This window comes from Talpa occidentalis, unplaced genomic scaffold, assembly GCF_014898055.3.
Source record: "Talpa occidentalis isolate TD23 unplaced genomic scaffold, MPIMG_talOcc4v2.1 talOcc4.18, whole genome shotgun sequence".
NCBI lineage: Eukaryota > Metazoa > Chordata > Mammalia > Eulipotyphla > Talpidae > Talpa > Talpa occidentalis.
The window spans coordinates 5,542,171-5,563,158 of NW_023601851.1; the positions used below are offsets into that span (position 1 = coordinate 5,542,171).

At 55.2% G+C, this 20,988-nt stretch overlaps 1 protein-coding gene across 1 annotated transcript; it reads left to right on the forward strand.

Annotated features, from left to right (window-relative positions):
• Positions 1-294: 294 nt before the first annotated feature.
• Positions 295-1,266, forward strand: LOC119250835 (olfactory receptor 11L1-like). The gene has a single exon (XM_037518424.2). The coding sequence runs from the start codon at positions 295-297 to the stop codon at positions 1,264-1,266; it is 972 nt and encodes a 323-aa protein (XP_037374321.1).
• The last annotated feature ends 19,722 nt before the right edge of the window (positions 1,267-20,988 follow it).

Genomic DNA, 20,988 nt, shown 5'->3' on the forward strand with positions numbered 1-20,988 from the left:
TGAGTTTGGCTCAGTGAGCCCCTTCTTACCTGTGGTGTTGAACCTGGAACTTCTAGATCTCAGAGAGCCTGGTGAGTGGCACTTGCTGAGGCCCTCCCCCAACTCTTGCACCCCCTTCGCCTAGCGGGTTGAAACCACAGTGGTCTAAATGCCAGGTGGAGCCACGCACGTTCTTCCAGAAAGCTGTCCTGGAGACGGGAGTGCTTGAAGACAGTCTCTCACGTTCCAGACAGCACCGAGGAATTTCATGCCTTGTCCGCAGTGCTTTCCAAGGTCTCTTCCCCTCCGCAGGCGATGGAGCCCCCAAATGTGTCTGCTGTCACTGAGTTTCAGCTGCTGGGGTTCCAGAACCTTCTCGAGTGGCAGTTCCTGCTGTTTGCCATCTTTCTGTTCATTTATGTGCTCACGGTGGCGGGGAACGTCGTCATCATCGCCGTGGCGAGCCATGACCCGCGGCTGCACACACCCATGTACAGGTTCCTCAAGCACCTGTCCTTCCTGGAGGTCTGGTACACCTCCACCGTCGTGCCGCCGCTGCTCGCCGGCCTGCTTGCCCGGGGCGGCGCCATCTCCTTCCCCGCCTGCATGGCCCAGCTCTACTTCTTTGTGTTCTTCAGGGCCACCGAGTGCTTCCTCCTGGCTACAATGGCCTATGACCGCTACCTGGCCATCTGCAGCCCCCTGCACTACCCCCTCCTGATGCGCCCTGAGACCTGCGCCAAGCTGGTGGCCGTCTCCTGGGTGGCCAGAGTGGTCACCGGGGCCCTGCTCTGCCTGATGATCTCCAGGCTGAATTTCTGTGGCCCCAACCAGATCGACCACGTCTTCGGAGACCTGCCCCCCGTGATGCGGCTCTCCTGCTCCAGCGTCTACGTCACCAGGATGGTCATCTTCGCCCTGTCCATCACAGTGCTGTGCGTGTGCTTCCTGCTCACCCTCATGTCCTACGGCTTCATCGTGGCCGCCATCCTCAGGATGCCCTCCGCCTCTGGCTTCCCGAAGACCTTCTCCACGTGCGGCTCCCACCTGGCCATGGTCACCATCTACTACGGGACCATGATCTCCATGCACGTGCGCCCCAATGCCCACCTGTCCCCCGAGATCAACAAGATCATGTCCGTCTTCTACACCGTGGTCACCCCGCTGCTGAACCCCGTCATCTACAGTCTGAGGAACAAAGACTTCAAAGAGGCCGTCAGGAAAGCGAGGACGGAGAGGGGCCACGTCTGCGGCCTCAGAGCGAGGGGCGGCTTCCTGCTCAGGTGAGGCCATTTGGTGGGGCCGGGCGCGGCCAGGGCTGCCCGCAGGCGGGGCTGCTTCCCGCCCTCCCGCCAGCCACCCGCTGCGCCTCTGCCCGGCCCCGCTGTCCCCGCCCGCCCTCGGGGGTCCTGCTGCGAGGCCCGTCCCTGCGCGTGGCGGCCCAGCCCGTGTGGCGGGTGGGCAGAGGCCGCCTTCAGCCCGCGGGGGCGTCCGCTGCGTCGCCCCTGTCCACGCCCAGGCGTCCAGCGGCAGCGGGGGAGGCACGTCCTGCCGGCCCCGCGGCAGGCGGCACCAGGGCTTCCAGACGCCGGATTGGTCAGCAGAGATGGAGATCCCTGCATTTGTCCACTGACATTTTAGGAAAAGAGTCAAGGCAGGAGGGAGGGCGTGCGGGGGAGGGGCAGGGGCGAGAGATGGACGAGGGGGGAGGGGAGAACCACATGAAGGGCAGGGGGCTGGAGGGGCAGGAGGGGGGCAGGAGGGGGCGGGGCAGGAAGGGGCGGGGCGGGGCCAGCCGCCATGGCCCCAGTGGCCGCCATGAGGCTGCTGTCCCTGCCGGCCTCTGGACCCAACTGTCGAGCGCCACTGCTGCCCACAGGCCTTGCCCGTCCCCCAGACGCCCTCCCCGGGGTGCCGTCCCCGCGGTGGGGCGGCCAGAGGCGTCCCCGAGGCAGAGGCAGCTGTGCCCGCGCCTCCCCGCCCCCTCCCTGCCCCCTCCCCGCCCCCTCCCCAACCCCCGCGTGTCCGAGCGCCGCCCCCAGCGGGCAGCCGCCCAGGCTGCCCCACCCGCCGCTGAAGGGTTGGTTTTCTATCCCCAGCCCCGCCGCAGGCAGCCGGGAGCTGAGCCCGACTGGCCGGCGCGCAGCAGGAGGCACAGGTGGGGCAGCGGGAGGGGTGACCCATCTAGCCCTGCTGCCCAGCGGGGGTCGGCGGCCTGCCAGGCGGGCGTTGTGGCCTGTGCCCACCCCTGCCCTGGCACTGGCCATGCGGAGCAGGCGGGGCTCCCTGCGGGCCAAGGAGCAGGCAGCGGGCTGAGGCAGGGCTTCCTGGGGCGGGGGGCGGGTGGTGCTGGGGCTCCGAAATCCCCGGGGTCCCCGGGAACAGGACGCGCCCCTGAGCTAAGCTGGGGCCAGGCCGGGCATCCCGAGCTTGACTGAGCGCGGGGCCGGAGCGGGCGGCTGCGTGGACCCTCTGGGCGGGGGTAGGGGTGGCGGTGGGGAGACCCCCCAGGACGGCGGGGGGCGGAGCGGGCGGACGGGCTGAGGCGCCGCTGTGGGGCGGAGGGGCGGGAGCGATGCTGCCCCTTGGGTCAGCTCCCGCTGGAGCCTTGGCCGCGCGCCCTTGGTGCTCCCTGCCACGGAGCCGGACCTGGGGACTCGGGCGCGTCCCTTAATGGCCACCTGGGCGCCGCTTCTGCTGGTTTTCCCTGCAGCCCCCACCCCTTGCGCGGAGGGGACCCTGCCACGCCCACCCAGCCTGCATCCTGTCCTCAGGGCTTGCGTCCAGCGCAGAGGGGGGTGCGCGGGGAGCCCCAGAGCCCCTCGGAGCGGGGGCCTGGGCCTGGGATCTGAAGCGGCGGGCAGAGGGCTCGCGTGTCCGGCGTCCCCTTCACCCCTCACATCGGGTCCTCACCGGACACACCCCCTTCTGCTCGCTGGTTCCCCTCACTGCCCACCCTGCTCCTGGTGGGACCGTCCCTATGAGGACAGAAAGAGGCTGCCAGGGAGCCGAGGGGCCCCTGTGGTGTCCGCAGGGCACGCTAGAGCCTCCTCCGCGGCTCCTCAACAGGCGCCCTGGCGGGGTGAGCAAGGAGCACGCATCCCGCAAGCCCCATCACCTCCTCCCCAGCGTGCCCTGCTCTGGGGATCCCTGAGGGGCGCGGCCATGGTTTCGCAGTTGAGGGTGGCCCCACGATGGGTCTCAGGCCCCCAGCGCCCCCCTACGTCACGGGTGCCCCCAGGCGCCCTGAGGAGCCCAGGAAGACCTGGGGCGCGCTGCAGACGCTGAGGAGGCGCCCTGTTCACCTGAATAGCCCCGGGCCTCACAGGGGCAGTTTGGAAAGGGGGGGTGCTCTGCTGTCCCCAGAGCGCCTCCCCTGCGCTCCCTCCGCGGGGCCGGGGTGGCTGTGCCCCGGGATGAGGGGCGACCCCGTGGAGCCCAGGGGCGCCCACAGACACCGGGAGGGCTCCGGTCATGCCTGGAAGGCCACCTGCGCCGTCCCCCGCTCGAGATGCTGTCCCGGGTCCCTTGGGGGCTCCGGCAGGGCGCATGGTCCCCAGCCTGGACCCGAGCCTGTGGGCGGCACCACCCCCCAGCCCCCGGCCCCCACCCGCTCAGGGGACGGGCGAGGCCGCTTGACCCAGCGCAGGGAGCCGTGCCGGGGAGCAAACCCTGGTCATCGGGCTGCAGCCCCTGGGGGACGGTCCCGGGGGAACTCCCGCTGCTGACCGGGCTCAGCCCCCGCTTCGCTGTCAGCGCCAAGCTCCCCCCGGCCGCGGTCACTCCGTCCCCCCAAGACCATAGTCACCTCCCCACCCGGGAATCCCTCGCGTCCACCGCGCCCCTCACTGGCGGACAGGGGTCGCAGCCCGCCAACCCAGCGCGGGCCCTGACGCAGGGAGGCAGCATCTATGCAGACCTGACTCCTGCGGGGGACCTGGCCTGGCAGGAGCAACTGCCTGAGGCTCCTCCCCGGCCTCCAGTGTGGCCCCGGGCCCCCCACCGCGCGGCCCCCAGATGGCGGGGTGTCAGCACCCAACCTGAGCTCCAGCCGTCGGCTCCTGAGAGGGCGGTGTGGGGGCCCAGGGAGCCCTGGAGGGGCCGAGAGCACGGCGGGCCCAGCACCCAGGGATGGCTGGTCCGCGCTTGCCAGGGCGCTGCATCTGCCAGACGCAATGCTGGGCGCTCTGGGGCCTGGGCCCGGGATTGGGGTATGCAGAGGGCGCGGGGTGCGGGCCTTTCCTAAACCGGGTTCGGCAGGGTCAGCCCAGGACGCTGGCGGGCGGAGCTGGTGGAGGGTGGGGGGCGCTGCTGGGCACAGAACCATGGGAGGGGGGTGGCTGGGCGGTGCAGTGGATTCCAGCCTCTGTCTCCGCAGTGACCCATGCCCTGCACGCGAGGACACAGGAGGGAGTTCTGCTTCCAGCGTTCCAGCTTCTCGTGGTCAATAATTATCTTCCTTCCCTTTTGGCCTTTGATGCTTTCTGGTGAATTTAAGTTTGTAATATATTTCCTGACCTTCCGGATCAACAGTTGGAATGCACGACTTCTGGCACATTGAGAATTTATAAAACTGTTGCTATTGAATCCCCACAACTGTGCCAGCAGCAGGTTTCCATGGTAAAAAGAAACAGTGATGTAAATCATTTAGTAACCCAAGTAAGGAAAAAATCAGAAGTCAATGGTTTTAATTGTGATTAAATGTTTGAACTCATACAACTTAGAGCAGTTAATGTTTTATTAACTTATATATTCTAATTATGTTGTACAAAGTTGACAAAAATGTTGGCAGTGAAGCACATGTGTGTAGAATGGTCTGATCCAGTTTCTTGTTCAAGGCACACACTGGAGTCTCATCATATTCCATAATGTTTATTGGCCAGTGGAACAGCATCATGAATTAATATTAACAGAGTCATTTATCGGCACTAAAAATAAAAATGCCAATCACTTAACAGAGCAGTAGGCCATTGTCAGCCCAGAAGTTCAAAGGTCAGGATTCTGCCACCTCTTCTACCACCCCTGGCTGGTCTCCGGATTTGCCTGGTTCCACCTGGAGCTCCCCCCAGCTGGAGGCAAGGTCAGCCTGACTCAGCCCCTCTCAGGTGAGTGTCTGAGAGTGACTGAGTGTCGGATATATGATTGGAACTGCATTTCATCATGGAATTTTTGGCGTGAAATTTTCAAATATGGAACATCACAGACGGGAAAGCAAAGGATGATGGTCAGCGGAGAGGAGCTGAGGCCAGACAGCAGCCTCACCCACGGGGCGCTTCTCTTCCTAAATGAGATCTTCTTCAAATCCTTTGCACGTCTATGAACACACCAAATGATAGTGTTACCTTTTTGCACATAAATCTGATGACTTTTTTCAATTCAACCTGTTCATAAAAATGCAGAAACTGTGTGAAATTACTCTTGATGACCTGCCCGGCCAGGGCATTGTCCTGCCATTCCCACCCGCCCACTCTAGGGGATGAAATAAATGGGGACAACACTCCTGTGAAGTGTGGGGTGAGGTCATGGATGGCATCCCTAACACATTTCTGGAAATATTAGATACAAGGCAGGCTACTAGCTGTCATTTTGTTTTGAATAGATTGTTTCTCAAAAATTCCCACCCAATGATTTTTGTAATATTTTAGTAATTATACTGCATAGGAACTTAACTTTCTTATTTCTGCTGTCCACCAAGTGCTGATTGTGTTTATGGTAAATGCAGCGGCACCCACAGCAGAGCTTCCAGAAGGGTCTCTGCCACGTCAGGTGTGTGGGTCATTTTCTACAGTGGATCAAGACTGCTCAGATTCTACCTTGAACCCTACGGCCTTGTTTATGCTGTGAAGGCCTCACTCACTAAGTGCAGGGGCCTCTGTCCTACCGTGACCCCTGATCCCACATGTGACCGCGAGGGTCAGTGACATGAGAGGGGAAGCCACCTTAGAGACTGGAGATGCTGCCCCATGGACAACTGAGATAACAACAGATGACACTGCTACTGACAACTGCTGACAACTGAGAAGAAACCCAACCATCTCCTCTCTTGGCCGGGAGCTACAGAAATGGAGAACAGCAGAGAGTGGCTGGAAGTTCAGTTAACCCAGTATACACGGAATATCACACAGCACCTAAAAGGTAAAAAGAGCAACAACCAAAACTAAGGGTTGGGCCTCCACAGTGGTGCAGCAGTTGAGCACTGGGTTGTGAAGCTGCCCGTAGCCTCTGGAGCGCCAGTTTGATCCCCGGCTGCTCCCCGGCCACCAGAGGTGGTTCCCACATGGCGCGCAGACCTCTCCTGCCGTGCCTGCTGCTCCCCCTCAGCAGTGTATTTCGTTACTCTGCCTGTTCTGTTCCCCGCTCTGGCTCTGGTGAACCCTCTCACCCTCCCGCACTTCTGGCTATACCCAGTGCTTGTATAAATAAATAAATAAATAAATCTTAAACAAAACAAAACAAAAAAACTAAGGTATATGAAGTTATCTTAATATATTTTTTTATTTATTTTATTCAATAGTTATTTTATTAATATGCATTTTATAACTATAAGAATATAGAGCAGTATAATGTGAAAATTTAAAATAAATGTCTTGTAAAGAGTAATGAACTCATCTTCCCTATTATATTTTGGTGAGTCTACCCTTCAAGAGTCTCCCCACAGCCAACTTCATGGCTTGGTTCCTCAGACTGTATATGACAGGATTAAAGGTGGGGGGCACCACCATGTAGAACATAGAAATGACCAGGTCAGACATGGATGGAGTCTCTAAAGTCAGCTTCAAATAAGCAAAGAATGCAGTAGAGACAAAAAGCACCACAACCAGCAGGTGGGGAAGGCACGTGGAGTAGGCTTTGGCCTTACCTTCTGTGGATGAGATCTTCCTGACAGCAGAGAAGATGTGCACATAGGAAATGATGACGAAAATGAAACAGCAGATACACAACACTGAAGTAATAAGCATGGGGACAAGTTCATCCACTAAATTTCCTGAGCAGGAAATAGCCAGTAACTGGGGGATGTCACAGAAGAACTGGTGGACCATGTTGGACCCACAGTAGGACAAGGAGAATGTTCCAGCTGTGTTCATCACAGCATAGAGAACCCCACCCAACCAGGACACAGCTGTCAGTTGCACACACCTGTCCCTGCTCATGATGACCTCATAGTGCAGGGGGTGGCAGATGGCAGCATAGCGGTCAAGGCTCATCACTGTGAGCATAGTCAGCTCTGCACCTGCTGAAAGAATCAGCACAAAGACCTGGACGACACAGCCCGGGAATGAGATGGAGCTGCTGTGCCTCAGAGTGTTGGCGATGGACTTGGGGACCGTGGCTGAGATGAGGCAGAGGTCCGAGAAGGACAGACTCCTCAGGAAGAAGTACATGGGGGTGTGGAGGTGCCGGTCCAGGGTGGTGATGAGGATGATGAGCCTGTTCCCCAGCAGGGCGCACAGGTAGACCAGGAGAAGAGCAGCGGGTGCAAGAAGCCCATGGTCCCCTGGGTGGGGAAGCCCAGGAGGATGAATTCTGTCACGGCCGTGAGATTCGTCACCCTGGGTCCATCATCTGCATTAAAAAATAAAGAGGAAGAAAACATTGTCAAATATTCCAATATTGAACATAAGTAGGTTGTCAGCATAGGATAATGATTCAGTCTATCTACCAGGTAATCACTCCTTCTACGTCCCACGGAGTCTAGTACCCTCATCTGCATGTGCTGATGTGTTCAAACTTTCATTTCCATCTCATGTGAGGGGACATGATCACACTGTCCAAACATGTCCTGAAAATTGGTGAAGAATTCCACTAACCCTGCATAACTTTAAGAATTACAATCTCAAACCTCTCAACAAACCCGAATGACTGTCCCTCCTGACGGCCCCAGTCTTGCAGCTCCCCCTCCTGCCAGGCCCAAGCGTCTCTGCCCAGCGCACCTCCCAGAGGTTGTTCAGGGCACAGCCCTAGAGGACATGTGACCATGCCCAGCCCCTCCCCACCCTGGAGAGCCTGTCCCTGCTCCTCCAGTACAGCCCTGGTCTGGGGAGGCCCCACAGGGACAGGTGTGCAGGGAGATGGGGTGTGCGGTTCCCTGTTTTCCTGCTCCCCAGGAACCGACACTTTCCTGGAACTGAGTGATTTGGGCTTGGCGACCCCGTGCAGCATGCCCTGATGCCTCCTCTGTCAGATTCCTGCCCCTGTGATCTCACTGCTGACGACTGGTCCGTTCCCTTGTGTCCTCATCTCCCTGCCCCTGACTCCCCACATCTGAGGACCCAGAGACCACGTTTCCCGCAGTCTCCTCCTGGGTCACACCCACACGTCCCTCCTGCAGGATGGGCTCGTCCACCCTGGGTCCCTCCCGGCCCCTCTGTCCCCTCAGACTCATGCACGTCTGTGCAGGGAGGAGGCCGCTCCGGGGCTGAGCTGGACGGTCTGTGTGTGTGGCTGTCCCTGCCGTTCCCAGGGCCCCGGGTCCCCGGGTGCGGGTTTGTTCCTTCCCCCAGGCCCGTGCGTGAGTGGGGATGTCTGGACACGGGGCAGCCCTGCCCACTCCCCTCCTCCCATACCTCATCCTCTACTCCCCCTGTGGGGTGACAGAGGGGAAGGCCCTGGGGTGGTAGGATTTTTAAGGTCAAATAGTAACATAATTACAACACATTGGTGGAATCTTCCTAATAATTTAGTAAAAAACAGGAAAATAAATCATGTAATGAGAGGTCCAAGATGGAGACATCTTTAGACTGATATCGGTAATGATGACAGAAGCTCTGGCATATTATCTTCCTGTGCAATATCACTAACGACCCCTGAGTTGTGGAGTAGGGGAAAAAACCCAAGTTCTTGTCTGTAAAGAGACATTCTTCATCACAATGTAATTCCATTAATTGTTGTATTTTATACAGTGCCAGGATAACTCAGGGTGCTGAATACTCAAATGCCAGTTATGAAGCATTAATTGTCACATATATGATGCACCACAATGTTCTGTTCAATCCTTTGAACACTTTAAATTCCAGGAGAGTATATTTCCTCTCGCTGAGACTCATCCAGCTTGGTAAGGCAGTAGGGCACTGAGAAACTTGTGCACCTTCACAATTTATTAGATTTCATGATTTATAAAATGATTAATTTAATTACTGTGAATTCTCAAATCTAAAATGAAGCATGAAATCTAAAAACAGTCAAGTCTGAATGATTTCCATTCTGAAAACTGTTTAAGAACCGAATACCTGCATTCTGGGGGGGAAGTTCCCGTTGCCATGTCGTGTGTTTGTCCTGAGGTTGTCCCCATGGCAGGACAGAGGGCGTCCCAGCCTTTCACTCCATGGTCAGGACTTGTGGGGAGCTTCTGAGCACTCACAGGATGTTCCACCATGTCCTGCGCTGCCTCATGGACAGAGCAGGGCCTCAGGGCTGGGCTATTTGAGCTCTGGAGTTGGTGTCCATGGGTTGGACACTGTCCAGATTCCAGCCCTCAGGGACCTTCCTCCGAAGGGAAAGTGTGTGTTTACTTGACTGTGTTAATTGGAGCATCCTGCAGTGCATCTTAGCAAGTTATTATCACACTCGGTGTGTAGATGTGATTTTGTGTCTGGCTCACGCCTCTATGGACGTGAACAGACAAATCTTCATGTCCAGGTTCCATTCCCCACCTGTCGTGTCGGCCGTGGTGGGCACCATCAGTCATAACAGTGCCCTGAGTCCCTGTCTAGACAGATGGACAGCCGCCCATCACACCCCATGTGCCCTTCTCTGAGAGGCCCTGGGGATGGGCATGAGGGGGATGTGGGAAGGCCTGAGGTAGGAGGGAAGGGACAAGGAGAGAGGCAGGAGGGAGCCCAGGGAGGGGGAGTGGGGCGGAGAGACAATGGTCGTCCAGCAGAAGTGAGTGATCACGGGGGTCACCAGCCCTTCGGGAAGAGAAACGTTACTCGTCTCTGAAATTGTGTATCCTGCTGTTCTTTTCTAGCCAGCACCTGTCCCTGCACTTACATTAGAATTGTCCTTTGTTGGGATAATTTGCTTTTAATCTTTAGGAAACAGTATTTTAGGGTTTCTGCTCATGGTGTCATATCCTTAGGTTTGTTGCATGACGGTGGTGACGTCACACATGGAAACAGGCGTTTATCTGCTTGAGTTTACTCTTCTGTAGGGTGTGGGGCAGGACCTGATTCTCTCTGCTGCGTGTGTCTGTCTGCTTCTCCCAGCACCATCTCTCCACTTTCCCTGCTCCAGTGCCTGCTCTGGCTCCTCTGTCGCAGAGTCACTGTCCATCCTGATGAGGGTGGGTTCCTGGCCCTTGTTATATTCCAGGGGTCTGTTTTTGTCCCAGTGCCATGCTGATTTAAATATTAGAGCTTTATTGTATGGACTGGAGTCTGGAGTGAGCTGCCTCCATTCTTCCTCTTTTTGTCAGTGTTGTTTTGGGTGTTCGGGGTCTTTTACTTTTCAGTAATGTTTGTTTTATATCCTTGGAGAATGCCACTGAAGTTCTTATTGGGATTACATTGAATCTTCAAAATTGCTTTGGGTCAGATGGGCATTTGGTAATGTTGATTCTTCCAAGCCTAGAGCGGGGAATATCCTTCCATTTCTTTGTCGTTTTTATTTCTTTTAACAATGTCTTTTCTTTTATCTTCACCTCATTTTTTAATTTACTCCATGGTAGTTAGTCTCGTGATTATAAGTGGAATTGTTTTCTTCAATTCTAGTTCATTTTGTGCATATAGAAGGCAGTTGATTTTCGTGTGTTGATTGTGTCAGCTTCCAACTACACTGATGTGGCTCATTGCTTAATTTGTTGTTTTCGGTGGAGTCTTTAGTGTTCTTAGTGTATATTATGTTGTACAACTGTTTAAAATGTGCTTAAATATTTAAATTCATACAATCTTGAGGCAGTTAATATTTTAATTTAAATTTTTATTTATTTTATACACAAGTGGAAAATGTAGGCTATGAATAGTCTCAGCATATGTTTATAATACCCTGATTCAGGTTCTTAATTCAATACATGTATTGAATTCTCCTCATATCTCATAACTTTATTGTCATTATATCCCATAAATTTTATTGACCAGTAAACTATGACAGTATCAAGAATTAATTTTAACAGTTATTTATCATCAGATAAATAACATGCCAAGGATTTAAAAAAAAAAAAACAGTAGCAATTGTCAACCCAGATGTTTATGTATCAAGATGATGTCATCTTTTAACCATTGCTGGCTGCCTCCAAATTTGACATGTGCCCTGTGGGACTCGCCTGGGCTGAAGGCAAGGTCAGCCTGATGCCCTCAGTGGGTGACCTGTGTGAGAAACAGTTAAAGGGCCTGATGTCCAATTGGGACTACATTTTATATTGAAATACTTTGGTGTGAAATTTTTAAACCTTGGACATCATGACGGGAAACCAAAGGTGGATGCAGTCAGCAGAGAGGAGCTGAGGCCAGACAGCAAGTTCACTCAGGGGCTTTTCACTTCCCCAATTTAAACCTGAAATTCTTTATGTCTTTTTTTTTTTTAAAGATTTATTTATTTATTTATTTATTTATTTGTACAAGCACTGGGTACAGTCAGAAGTGCGGGAGGGTGAGAGAAGTCACCAGAGCCAGAGCGGGGAGCAGAGCAGGCAGACAAAGTACACTGCTGAGGGGAGCAGCAGGTGGCAGGAGAGGTTGCACGCCATGTGGGACCCTCGCCCGGTGGCCGGGGAGCAGCCGGGGATTGAACTGTCTTCGCAACCCAGTGCTCAACCGCTGCACCACTGCGGAGGCCCAAATTCTTTATGTCTTTACGTCTACACTAAATGATAATATCATTCATGATATGTAAATCTGATGAGTTTTCTTGTTTGAAGAACTCCACATGGAAACACAAACACTCTGGGTGAGATCCCTGTAATAAGGTGCCCAGAAGGACACTGTCCTCAAATTCCCAGGCATTCTAGGTAATTAAATAAATGTGGATAATCACACGTGTGAAGTGCGGTGTGAGGTTGTGAGTGCCGTTCCTCAACTGTTCCTGGAAATATTAGACTATTGTGCAGTCCACGTGCTATTATTTTGATTTTGTCATTATAGTTTGCTAAATTCCTTTATTGTTTCTTTTAAAAAAATATTTATACAACAGCTGGGGTACAGGACAGAGGTGTGGGGGGTGAGAGCTGGGGTGAGAGGTGTTGGGGGTGAGAGCCAGATTGACCGAAATACACTGCTGAGGGGAGCAGCGGGTGAGGCAAGAGAGGTCTGCCACGCCATGTGGGTGGCTCCCTGGCTGGCCGGGAACTGCACCAGTGCTGCAGAGTCTGCGGACAGCTTTATAGCACTGTGCTGCACCCACTGTACGTACCATCAGGGACTCCCCATTACTGTTTCTTAAAGAACCCTACCCACTATATATTGTCAGTTTTAGTGATTTTACTGCACTTGAAAATAATAGCTTTCAAGTCACTGTCTTATTTCTGGTGTTCACTGTGCTTGGTGAGTTTATGGAAAATGCCTAAGGTACACCAGAGCTTCTGGGAGGGTTTCCACCATGTAACGTGTGGTCCTTATCGACAGAAGGTCATGGATACTCAATTCACTATGGATCTTTGGGCCTTATTTATTCTGTGTAGGCCTCACTCACCAACTAAAGGGGACTCTATCCTAACCGTGTCCCCTGATCCCACACGTGACCCTGAGGGTCAGTGACATTAGAGGGGAAGCTGCCTTAGAGACTGGAGATGCTGCCCCAGTGAGAAAACCTCTGCTGACGACTGAGATGAAACCCAACCATCGCCCCTATTGGCCGGAAGCACAGAAATGGGGAACAGCAAAGAGTGGCTAGAAATTCAAACACGAGTACACACAGAATATCAAAGAACATCTAAGTGTTAACAAGAGAAACCTTTAAAGCTATAGGGGTATATGGAGTCATCTTAAATATAATTTAAAAATAAGAATATATCTTTAATTATGAAATGGAATTACATGTAACTATACAAATATAAAGGGGAGAATGATGTGAAATTTTAAAATATGTCTCTCATAATGGAGTCATGACTCATCTTCTCTAATACATTTTGGTGAGTCTCCCCTTCATCAGTCTCCCCACCGCCGACTTCATGGCTTGGTTCCTCAGAGTGTAAATGAGGGGATTAAAGGTGGGGGGCACCACCGTGTAGAACATAGAAATGACCAGGTCAGACATGGATGGGGTCTCTGAGGTTGGCTTCAGATAATCAAAGAGCCCAGCGGAGAGAAACAGCACCACAACCAGCAGGTGGGGAAGGCAGGTGGAGTAGGCCTTGGCTTTCCCTTCTGTGGATGGGATCTTCCTGACAGCAGAGAAGATGTGGACATAGGAAATGACGATGAAAATAAAACAGCACATACCCCAGACCACACAAATGAGAATGGGGACAAGTTCGCTCATTAAATTTTCTGAACAGGAAATAGCCAATAACTGGGGGATGTCACAGAAGAACTGGTGGACCACGTTGGACCCACAGTAGGACAAGGAGAAGGTACCAGCTGTGAACATCACAGCATAGAGACCCCCATTCAGCCAGGACACAGCTGTCAGCTGCACACACCTGTCCATGCTCATGATGACCTCATAGTGCAGGGGGTGGCAGATGGCAGCATAGCGGTCAAGGCTCATCACCGTGAGGAGGCACATCTCTGCACCTGCTGACATAATCAGCACAAAGACCTGGATGACACAGCCCGGGAAGGAAATGGAGCTGCTCTGCCTCAGAGAGTTGGCAATGAACTTGCGGACCGTGGCTGAGATGAGGCAGAGGTCCGATAAGGACAGACTCCTCAGGAAGAAGTACATGGGGGTGTGGAGGTGCCAGTCCAGGGTGGTGATGAGAACGATGAGCCTGTTCCCCAGAAGGGCACACAGGTAGACCAGGGAGAAGAGCAGCGGGTGCAGGAAGCCCATGGTCCCCTGGGTGGGGAACCCCAGGAGGACGAATTCTGTCATGGCTGTGAGATTGGTTACCCCTGGAGCCATCATCTGTGTAAATGTGGGGAGGTAGAAATCATCACTGCCCCATCTCCCCAGGTGAACATTACTGAGCGCCTTAAGTCAATATCAGCAGCTCCTCAGCACCCACACGCCTTGTCCTCAGGAGTCTGATCCCCAGTCATTCTCCCAGCAGCGCCGTCCTGTCAAACCACTACATTTGCAGCTCTTCTGAAAGCAAACCATCATGTTGTCCAAACAATTCATATGAGGGACATGAACCACCCCAAACTGTCCTCCCCTGTCTGTCACTGATCCACCCAGCACAGAGGACTGAGCCATCCCTCTGGCCCCACACCCCAGCCACTCGGGGACCTGGGTCAGGCCCATCAGATCCGCGGCCACTTCTGAGCAGGAAACTCACTGATCCTCTCCCTCCACCTAGAAACTTGTAACCCTTCGCCCTGCCCTCGAGACACTCACTGAGGAAACCGGTAATGTCATGGGCGTCAAGGCTCAGTGTACACTCAGCAGCCGCGTTCCCAGCATAGCCCCCACATGCTCCTGGCAGAGCCGCTCAGGTCTATGTCCTGTGCTGCTTCTCCGCTCACTGTCCCCACGTTCAACCTCTGGGAGCCAAGGCTGGGACGCTGCCACCAGCTTGTCTCGTCATGATGTCCCATTAAAGGACCTTCCTCCACCTCTAGTGTCTCCCGCAGAGTCTCCTCCTGGGTCACCCGAACACGTCCCTCCTACAGGATGGACTCATCCACCCCAGGTCCCTCCCGGCCCCTCTGTCACCCTCAGACTCATGCACATCTGTGCAGGGAGGAGGCTGCTCTGGGGCTGAGCCGGACAGTCTGTGCGTGTGGCTGTCCCTGCCAGTTCCAGGGCCCCGGGTCCCCGGGGTGCGGGTTTGTCCCTCCCTCCAGGCCCGGGCGTGAGTGGGGATATTTGGACATAGGGCAGCCCTGCCCATTCTCCCCCTCCCCAACCTCACCCTCTCCCCATTCTGTGGGGTGGCAGAGGGGCAGGCCCTGGGGAGGCAGGACTTTCAGGAGAATGCGCTGAAATGACCCAGATGTTTGAACTGAAAAGGGAATAACTGAGCACAGTCTGTGGTCAGGGCTTGGGATTCTTCTGAGTGACGTTGAACTCAAATGTCTCACGACAGATACACAAGCCCCGTCTCTGCCAGGGCCCTGATCAGCTACGGGGACACCTTCCTGTCACAGTGTGAGACTGTGTCCTGCGCGGAGGGTGATGGGTCGGATCCCCCTGAAAGCGCATGTCCAGTAACGACACAGTCGTGGCTGTGCCGCGTGTTGAAAGAAAGATCCGTCTCCCCAGATGCTGCCTCAAGCCCCTTGCCTATCACTCCCCTGACGCCGCGTCCTGCTGGCAACAGACAGGCCCAGCACCCCTGTCCTCAGAGCATCCCCACCCCAGCAAGGGGGTGGCTCCCTGTGAGAGGGGCCCCGAGTGTGCTCCGAGTCTCCACTCCCTGCCCCCCCAAATCCCCTCAGCCCTCCAGTCCCCCCGGGCAGGAGAGGACATTTGGGTCTGGAGGGAACTGGCTCCTCTGAGTGCGGGACCTGCTGTGGCCCGGAGCCAGGCCAGGCTCTTCGTGGCCCCGTCACTGCCAGCAGTGTCCCTGGACTCTCCCCATGAGTCCTCCCCCATGGTCGTGGACATCCCTGACTGTCGTGGCTCTTTCCTTTCTGGCTCCTCCCTGGCTCCGCGCCCACGTCACAGGTATGAGCGGCGATGGTCACAGACATGGTTGTCGGGCCCACCCCCTGGTTCTTGGGCTGTTGCCTGGTGCCCGGAAGTTTCTGCTGATTATTCAGCTAATGTGGGTCAGGCAGGAGCCTATGGTCAGGACAAAGTCTTGGTTTGAGCCCACCTGCTGGGAACACAGGCAGACCTGGCACCAGAGCAGCTTCGCCAGTGACCACTGTGACAGGAAGGAAGCGGTGACAGGGCTAGACAAGGGCAAGGGTCGTCCTGAGGGAGTGACACGGAGCCCCCGCAGCAGCTCCCGTTCCCTCCCCCAACTCATGCCAGACATTTAGCATCCCCATACCCACCCACCATGCACCCCACACCTTCCTCACAGACACGCCTGCATTGCCTGAGTGTGACCCCAAATACAAGTGAGGCCTGCCACGGGAGCGGTCACATCCAGACACATCCGGACACCAGCTCCAGAGCTCAAATAGCCCAACCCTGAGGCGCTGCACTGCCCTTGAGATGGGAGCAGGATGGGGTGGCCCTTTATGAGTATCTGCTTGCACTTGGAGTCATTTTTACTCTGCCCCGCACCACCCCCAAGGCTGCCATCCATGTGAGGCGACACTGTACGTGAAATGCCTCTAATATCACAAATGTATTCCAGGAAAAATCTTCTAAATGCCTTAAGTGAGAAGAAAACATATTTTCTCACATTGCAAGTCATCTCAGCACAATACAGCATTGAGAAGTTGAACATTGTATAACGTTAGCATCAGTTTTCGCTATTTAGAAAATGAATAGTTTATGACACTTCCTCAAGTCTGAAATAAGGCATGAGCTCTAAAGTCATTCAGGTCTCAGTGGATTCTCCCCTGCAAGTGGCTGGGGGCAGATATCTGCAGTCTGGGGGGAAGTTCCTGCTGCCGTGGCCTGTCTCTCTTGAGCTTGTCCCCATGGCGCGGACAGAGGGCATCCCGGCCTCTCACTCCATGGTCGGGGTTCATGGGGAGCCTCTGTGCACACACAGGATGTTGCACCCCGTCCTGCGCCGCCTCATGGACAGAGCAGGGCCTCAGGGCTGGGCTATTTGAGCTCTGGAGCTGGTGTCCGCGGGTTGGACACGGTCCAGATTCCAGCCCTCAAGGACCTTCCTCCCGAGGGACAAGTGCCCTTGTTCAGGTCACTGTCTTAATTGGCGTCATCCTGTCTCACATCCCAGTGAGCAATTAGCGCCCTGAGTGTGTCAGAGGCAATTTTGTGTGTCTTGTGACCCTGTAGGAAAGGCTTGTAATTAATTTTCCTCAAAGGTCTCTTTCATCATCACTGTCCGGCCTCAGGGGACCCAGGAGTGGCCCTGTCATCAAAGCCATAATGAGCCACATCCAAGGGGCGCTGGAAAGTCACCGTCACCCACATGTGCCCTTCATGGGGGGACCTGGGAGGTGGGTGGGGTGAGGGTGAGGGAGGTAAATCAAGGTTGGAAGGGAAAAGGGGGGGTGGCGAGGGGAAGGAATGTCAGGGGTAAATTCAGCAGAATGAACGACAGAGGGAAGCGAACTGGACCCTCTGAGGGGAAGGTTCGTGTCCTCACGCGTTGCTGCATGTGTGTTTGGTCACATGCACGTGGCTGCTCTGCCTCCCGCCTGCCCGTCTGTGGGGTGTGACGGCGGCTGCTCGTGGGGGGTTCTCCGTGGTCTTCACGCGGGGAGGGGCCGTAGCGGGGCCACGGTCGTGGGCAGCTGTGCATGGCGTGCGGCTCCTGGATGGGCGTTGCGCCCGCCGTGTCCTCTGCCCTGCGGGAAGAGGCCTTGTGTGTGTAGCCTGGACTGTGAGGGGCCTGGAACGGGCCGCCCCTCAGCGAGCAGATCTTGCTTCTTGCTGGCCAGGCGGCTGCGTGTGGAGCGAGTGTGGGACAGTCTCCGCGTCCTGCTGCACCCGGAGCTGCCTTCACCACCACCACGCGACCGTCCCATGGCAGGGCGTGTGGCCGCGGGGGAGAGGCTGGGCGGAGAATCTTCCTGTGTGACGTCCCCTGCCGTTTCCAGGCCCTTTAAGTCAATCTCTCCGCGACGTTGTGGGGACGGAGGCGTCACTGCTGCTCTTTCCTGTAGTCGGGCACGGCATGACAAAGGCTGCTCTGGTGAGGTGAGAAACGCCCGCGTTACCACCCGTCCCGAAAGGGTAATTTATCTTCCAAAACGGGCTCCGGGAGCCTGGTTTGGGCCCCGCTGTAAAAACAAGAAAATAAATCAGGGTTCATGTTGGTAAAAAATGTTGACATCTGTCAAGTGACCTCAAATACATCTTTATATCAGATAAAATAACTTGACATATCTCTTCCCGGCCTTGATTAAATATTGTGACTCATTTTACAATTACACTGACAGTCCCTGAGTGTGGAGTTGGGGAAAAATCCCAAGCTCACGTCCACAAATAGGCAGATGTCGGCACCACCATCATGTTAGTGCGAGAGCCTTTAAGATGTCAACAGTGTCGCTGACAAGTTACTGAATTTCTACCTGACTCATATATGTCATCATGTTCAGGAGAAAAGGCATAACATTCTGAATTGAACAATAAGTGTAATTTTTAATTCCCTCTGGAATGTCTTCCACACCATCCAATTCTATTGATGAATGTGATTTATTCAGCGCCCAGAACATAATGAGTGTGCTGTTGCTCTCCCAGGTGTGAGGCAGAAATCATCATGTGTCCCATGTAGCAAAACCTTTGATCAATATATTAAAATTCAATATCTTTGAGCATCGTAAATTACAAGAGAATGTGTTTTCTCTCCTTTAGCCTCAGGCTGACAGGGCAGTGGGACATGACAACTTGGGCCCCGTCAGCATTAGTTGTCATGATTTACAAAGTGAATGGTTTAACTATGGCACATTCTCCAGTCTAAAATGAAGCTTGATCTGAAAACTCTCAAGTGTGAGTGGATTCTCCCCTGCAAACAGCTGGGGCAGATACCTGCAGTCTGGGGGGAAAGTTCCTGCTGCCGTGTCGAGTCTCTGTCCTGAGGTTGTCCCCATGGAGGGACAGAGGGCGTCCAGGCCTCTCCATGTTTGGGGCTTGTGGGGAGACTCTGAGCACTCACAGGATGTTCCACCCTATCCTGCGCCGCCTCATGGACAGAGCAGGGCCTCGGGGCTGGGCTATTTGAGCTCTGGTGCTGGTGTCCATGGGCTGGACACTGTCCAAGATCCATCCATCAAGTGACTTTACTCCAGAGGGACAAGCACCCTTGTTCAGGTCACGGTCTTAATTGGTGTGGTCCTGTGGCACATCACAGTGATAATTGGTGTATGAGTGTGTCAGGGGCAATTTTGCTGGTGGATTCCTCTGTAGGAAAGAATGTAACTTACCCTGTTCTCCAGGCCCCATCCCCTACCCTGACAACCCTGGGACCAGGATGGCCCCGTCATCAGAGCCAGGACAAGCCGCATCCACAGGGAGCAGGAAAGTCACCGCCACACCCCGTGGGCCCTCCTGGTCCTGGCAGGTGGGGGGAGGCACTGGCAGGGCGGCAGGCAGTGTGGGGGACAGGACGAACAGGACAACAAAGACACCCCGGACCTGGACGAGACGGGGCAGAAACTGGACCCCGAAGTGCAAGTTGTTGGTGCCACAGCAACTCTCCCTGTCCTGACGCTCCTGCCGACCCCTCCAGTGGCCTGAGAGTCTGACTTGCTGCTGCTGTCGCCTGGACATCGCTTTCATGTGGACAATCCAGGCCCGGGTGCGCACAGGGTGGACATAGTGGGCCTGGGGTCCCCTAGGGTTTGGAGGGGATCCGTGGCCAGCCACGTCGGGGAAGGACAGGGCTCAGGGGACACTGAGGAACCTGCATGTGAGGAGCCTCCTCCAGACATGTGACTGGCGGGAATCTCTCTCTGGCGTAGGAGCCAACCTGACAGTGGTCAGCACAGAGCTGGCCGGGTCCGGGGTAGCTGCATGGACCGTGAGGCAGTCGCAGGATGGATACAAAGTGACTCAAGTCTGTTTCCTCCCCTGATGGGAAGTGACATCTTCATATGTGGTCCCGTGTGTGTCCACGGGACGGGAGGACACACATGACAAGTCCCAGAATGTCCCAGATGCATTTTCGCCTTTGACTGAAATGCAGATATTTGTGCCCAAAGGGCTCTGTGAGGTGGACACGGTCCTGAGGGCAGTGCGGGGCGGGGGGATGTCCTGTGGCTTCTGCTCAGGGCCGGGGCTGACGGAGGCCGGTGTGAGGGACATGTGCTGCCCAGGGGTGTCTGTCCATGGCCGCAGACGTGATGGCACCTGGTGCTTCTCCCAACTCCAGGGATCCCCACAGGCACCTTTAGGGGGACAGACACTGCGGCACCCTCCACCCACCAGTGCTCCCTCATGACCACCCCCTCGTCCTCATGGTCAACACATGACCGCCCCTGGGGGATCCTGCTTTTGGGAACTGTGTCCACCGATGCTCTGGACCCTGCACCATCCGGGAGACAACTCTGCCTTTCCCTGCTCTGCCTCATGGTAGGGGCAGGCGGGGTCAGCACCAGACAGGGTGTCTTTTTGGCCTCAGGGAGAAGGTCGTGGAGGGCTGGAGGGGTTTGGGTGCTGCTCAGCTGGTTGTGGGGCATCCCGCTTCCTCACTTAAACCCTTCTGGTAGAAACGCCTCAGCCCATGAAGAGAATGGTCAGTCCTTCCTGCTCACCCCGGCTGAGAAAAGCTTCTCAGCCCAGGAGCACATCCCCACATTTAATCTCTCCAGACTCAGACTCGAGTCTGTCCACCTTGTGGACCCCGGTGTCCAGCACCCGCTGAGGGAAGGGGACACGGTTGAAAGTGTGAGGAGTGGAAGCATCATCACCGGCAGCTCTCAGAGGTCCCAGGAAGCAGCAGGACAGCGTCAGCCCAGCTTATTAGATGTTAACGCTGAATAATGACACGATCACTCCCTGGACTCCGCTGGCCCCGCAGGATGAGCCCATCCAGAGACAGGAACAAACACATCCGTGCGGGGTCAGGACGCGCCAGCGAGCACAGAGCAGTGTCTGGGTCTGAATCCACCTGCCTGTGACTCTGCAGGCACCGGGCATCCTCCTTAGAGACTGTCCGCCTAGGCCTGGCCATTGTCTGGACTGGTGTGCTACTCCCTGTTGTGGTGGGGACAAACATGTGTGGATGGACACTCGCCCTTGTCAGAAGTGTGGGGTGCACGTGGCTTCTCCCCGTGAATGGCCTGTGCTCACAGCGGTTTCTGAGGCCCAGGAGCGCTCTAGTGTGTGTGGGGGGCACTTGTTTATTACCCTTGGGGTTCCCTGTCCTTGATTTGTGGA

What these genes read in the sequence shown, in the direction of transcription:
- LOC119250835 (XM_037518424.2), top strand. Translation starts at nt 295, where the DNA reads ATGGAGCCCCCAAATGTGTCTGCTGTCACTGAGTTTCAGCTGCTGGGG.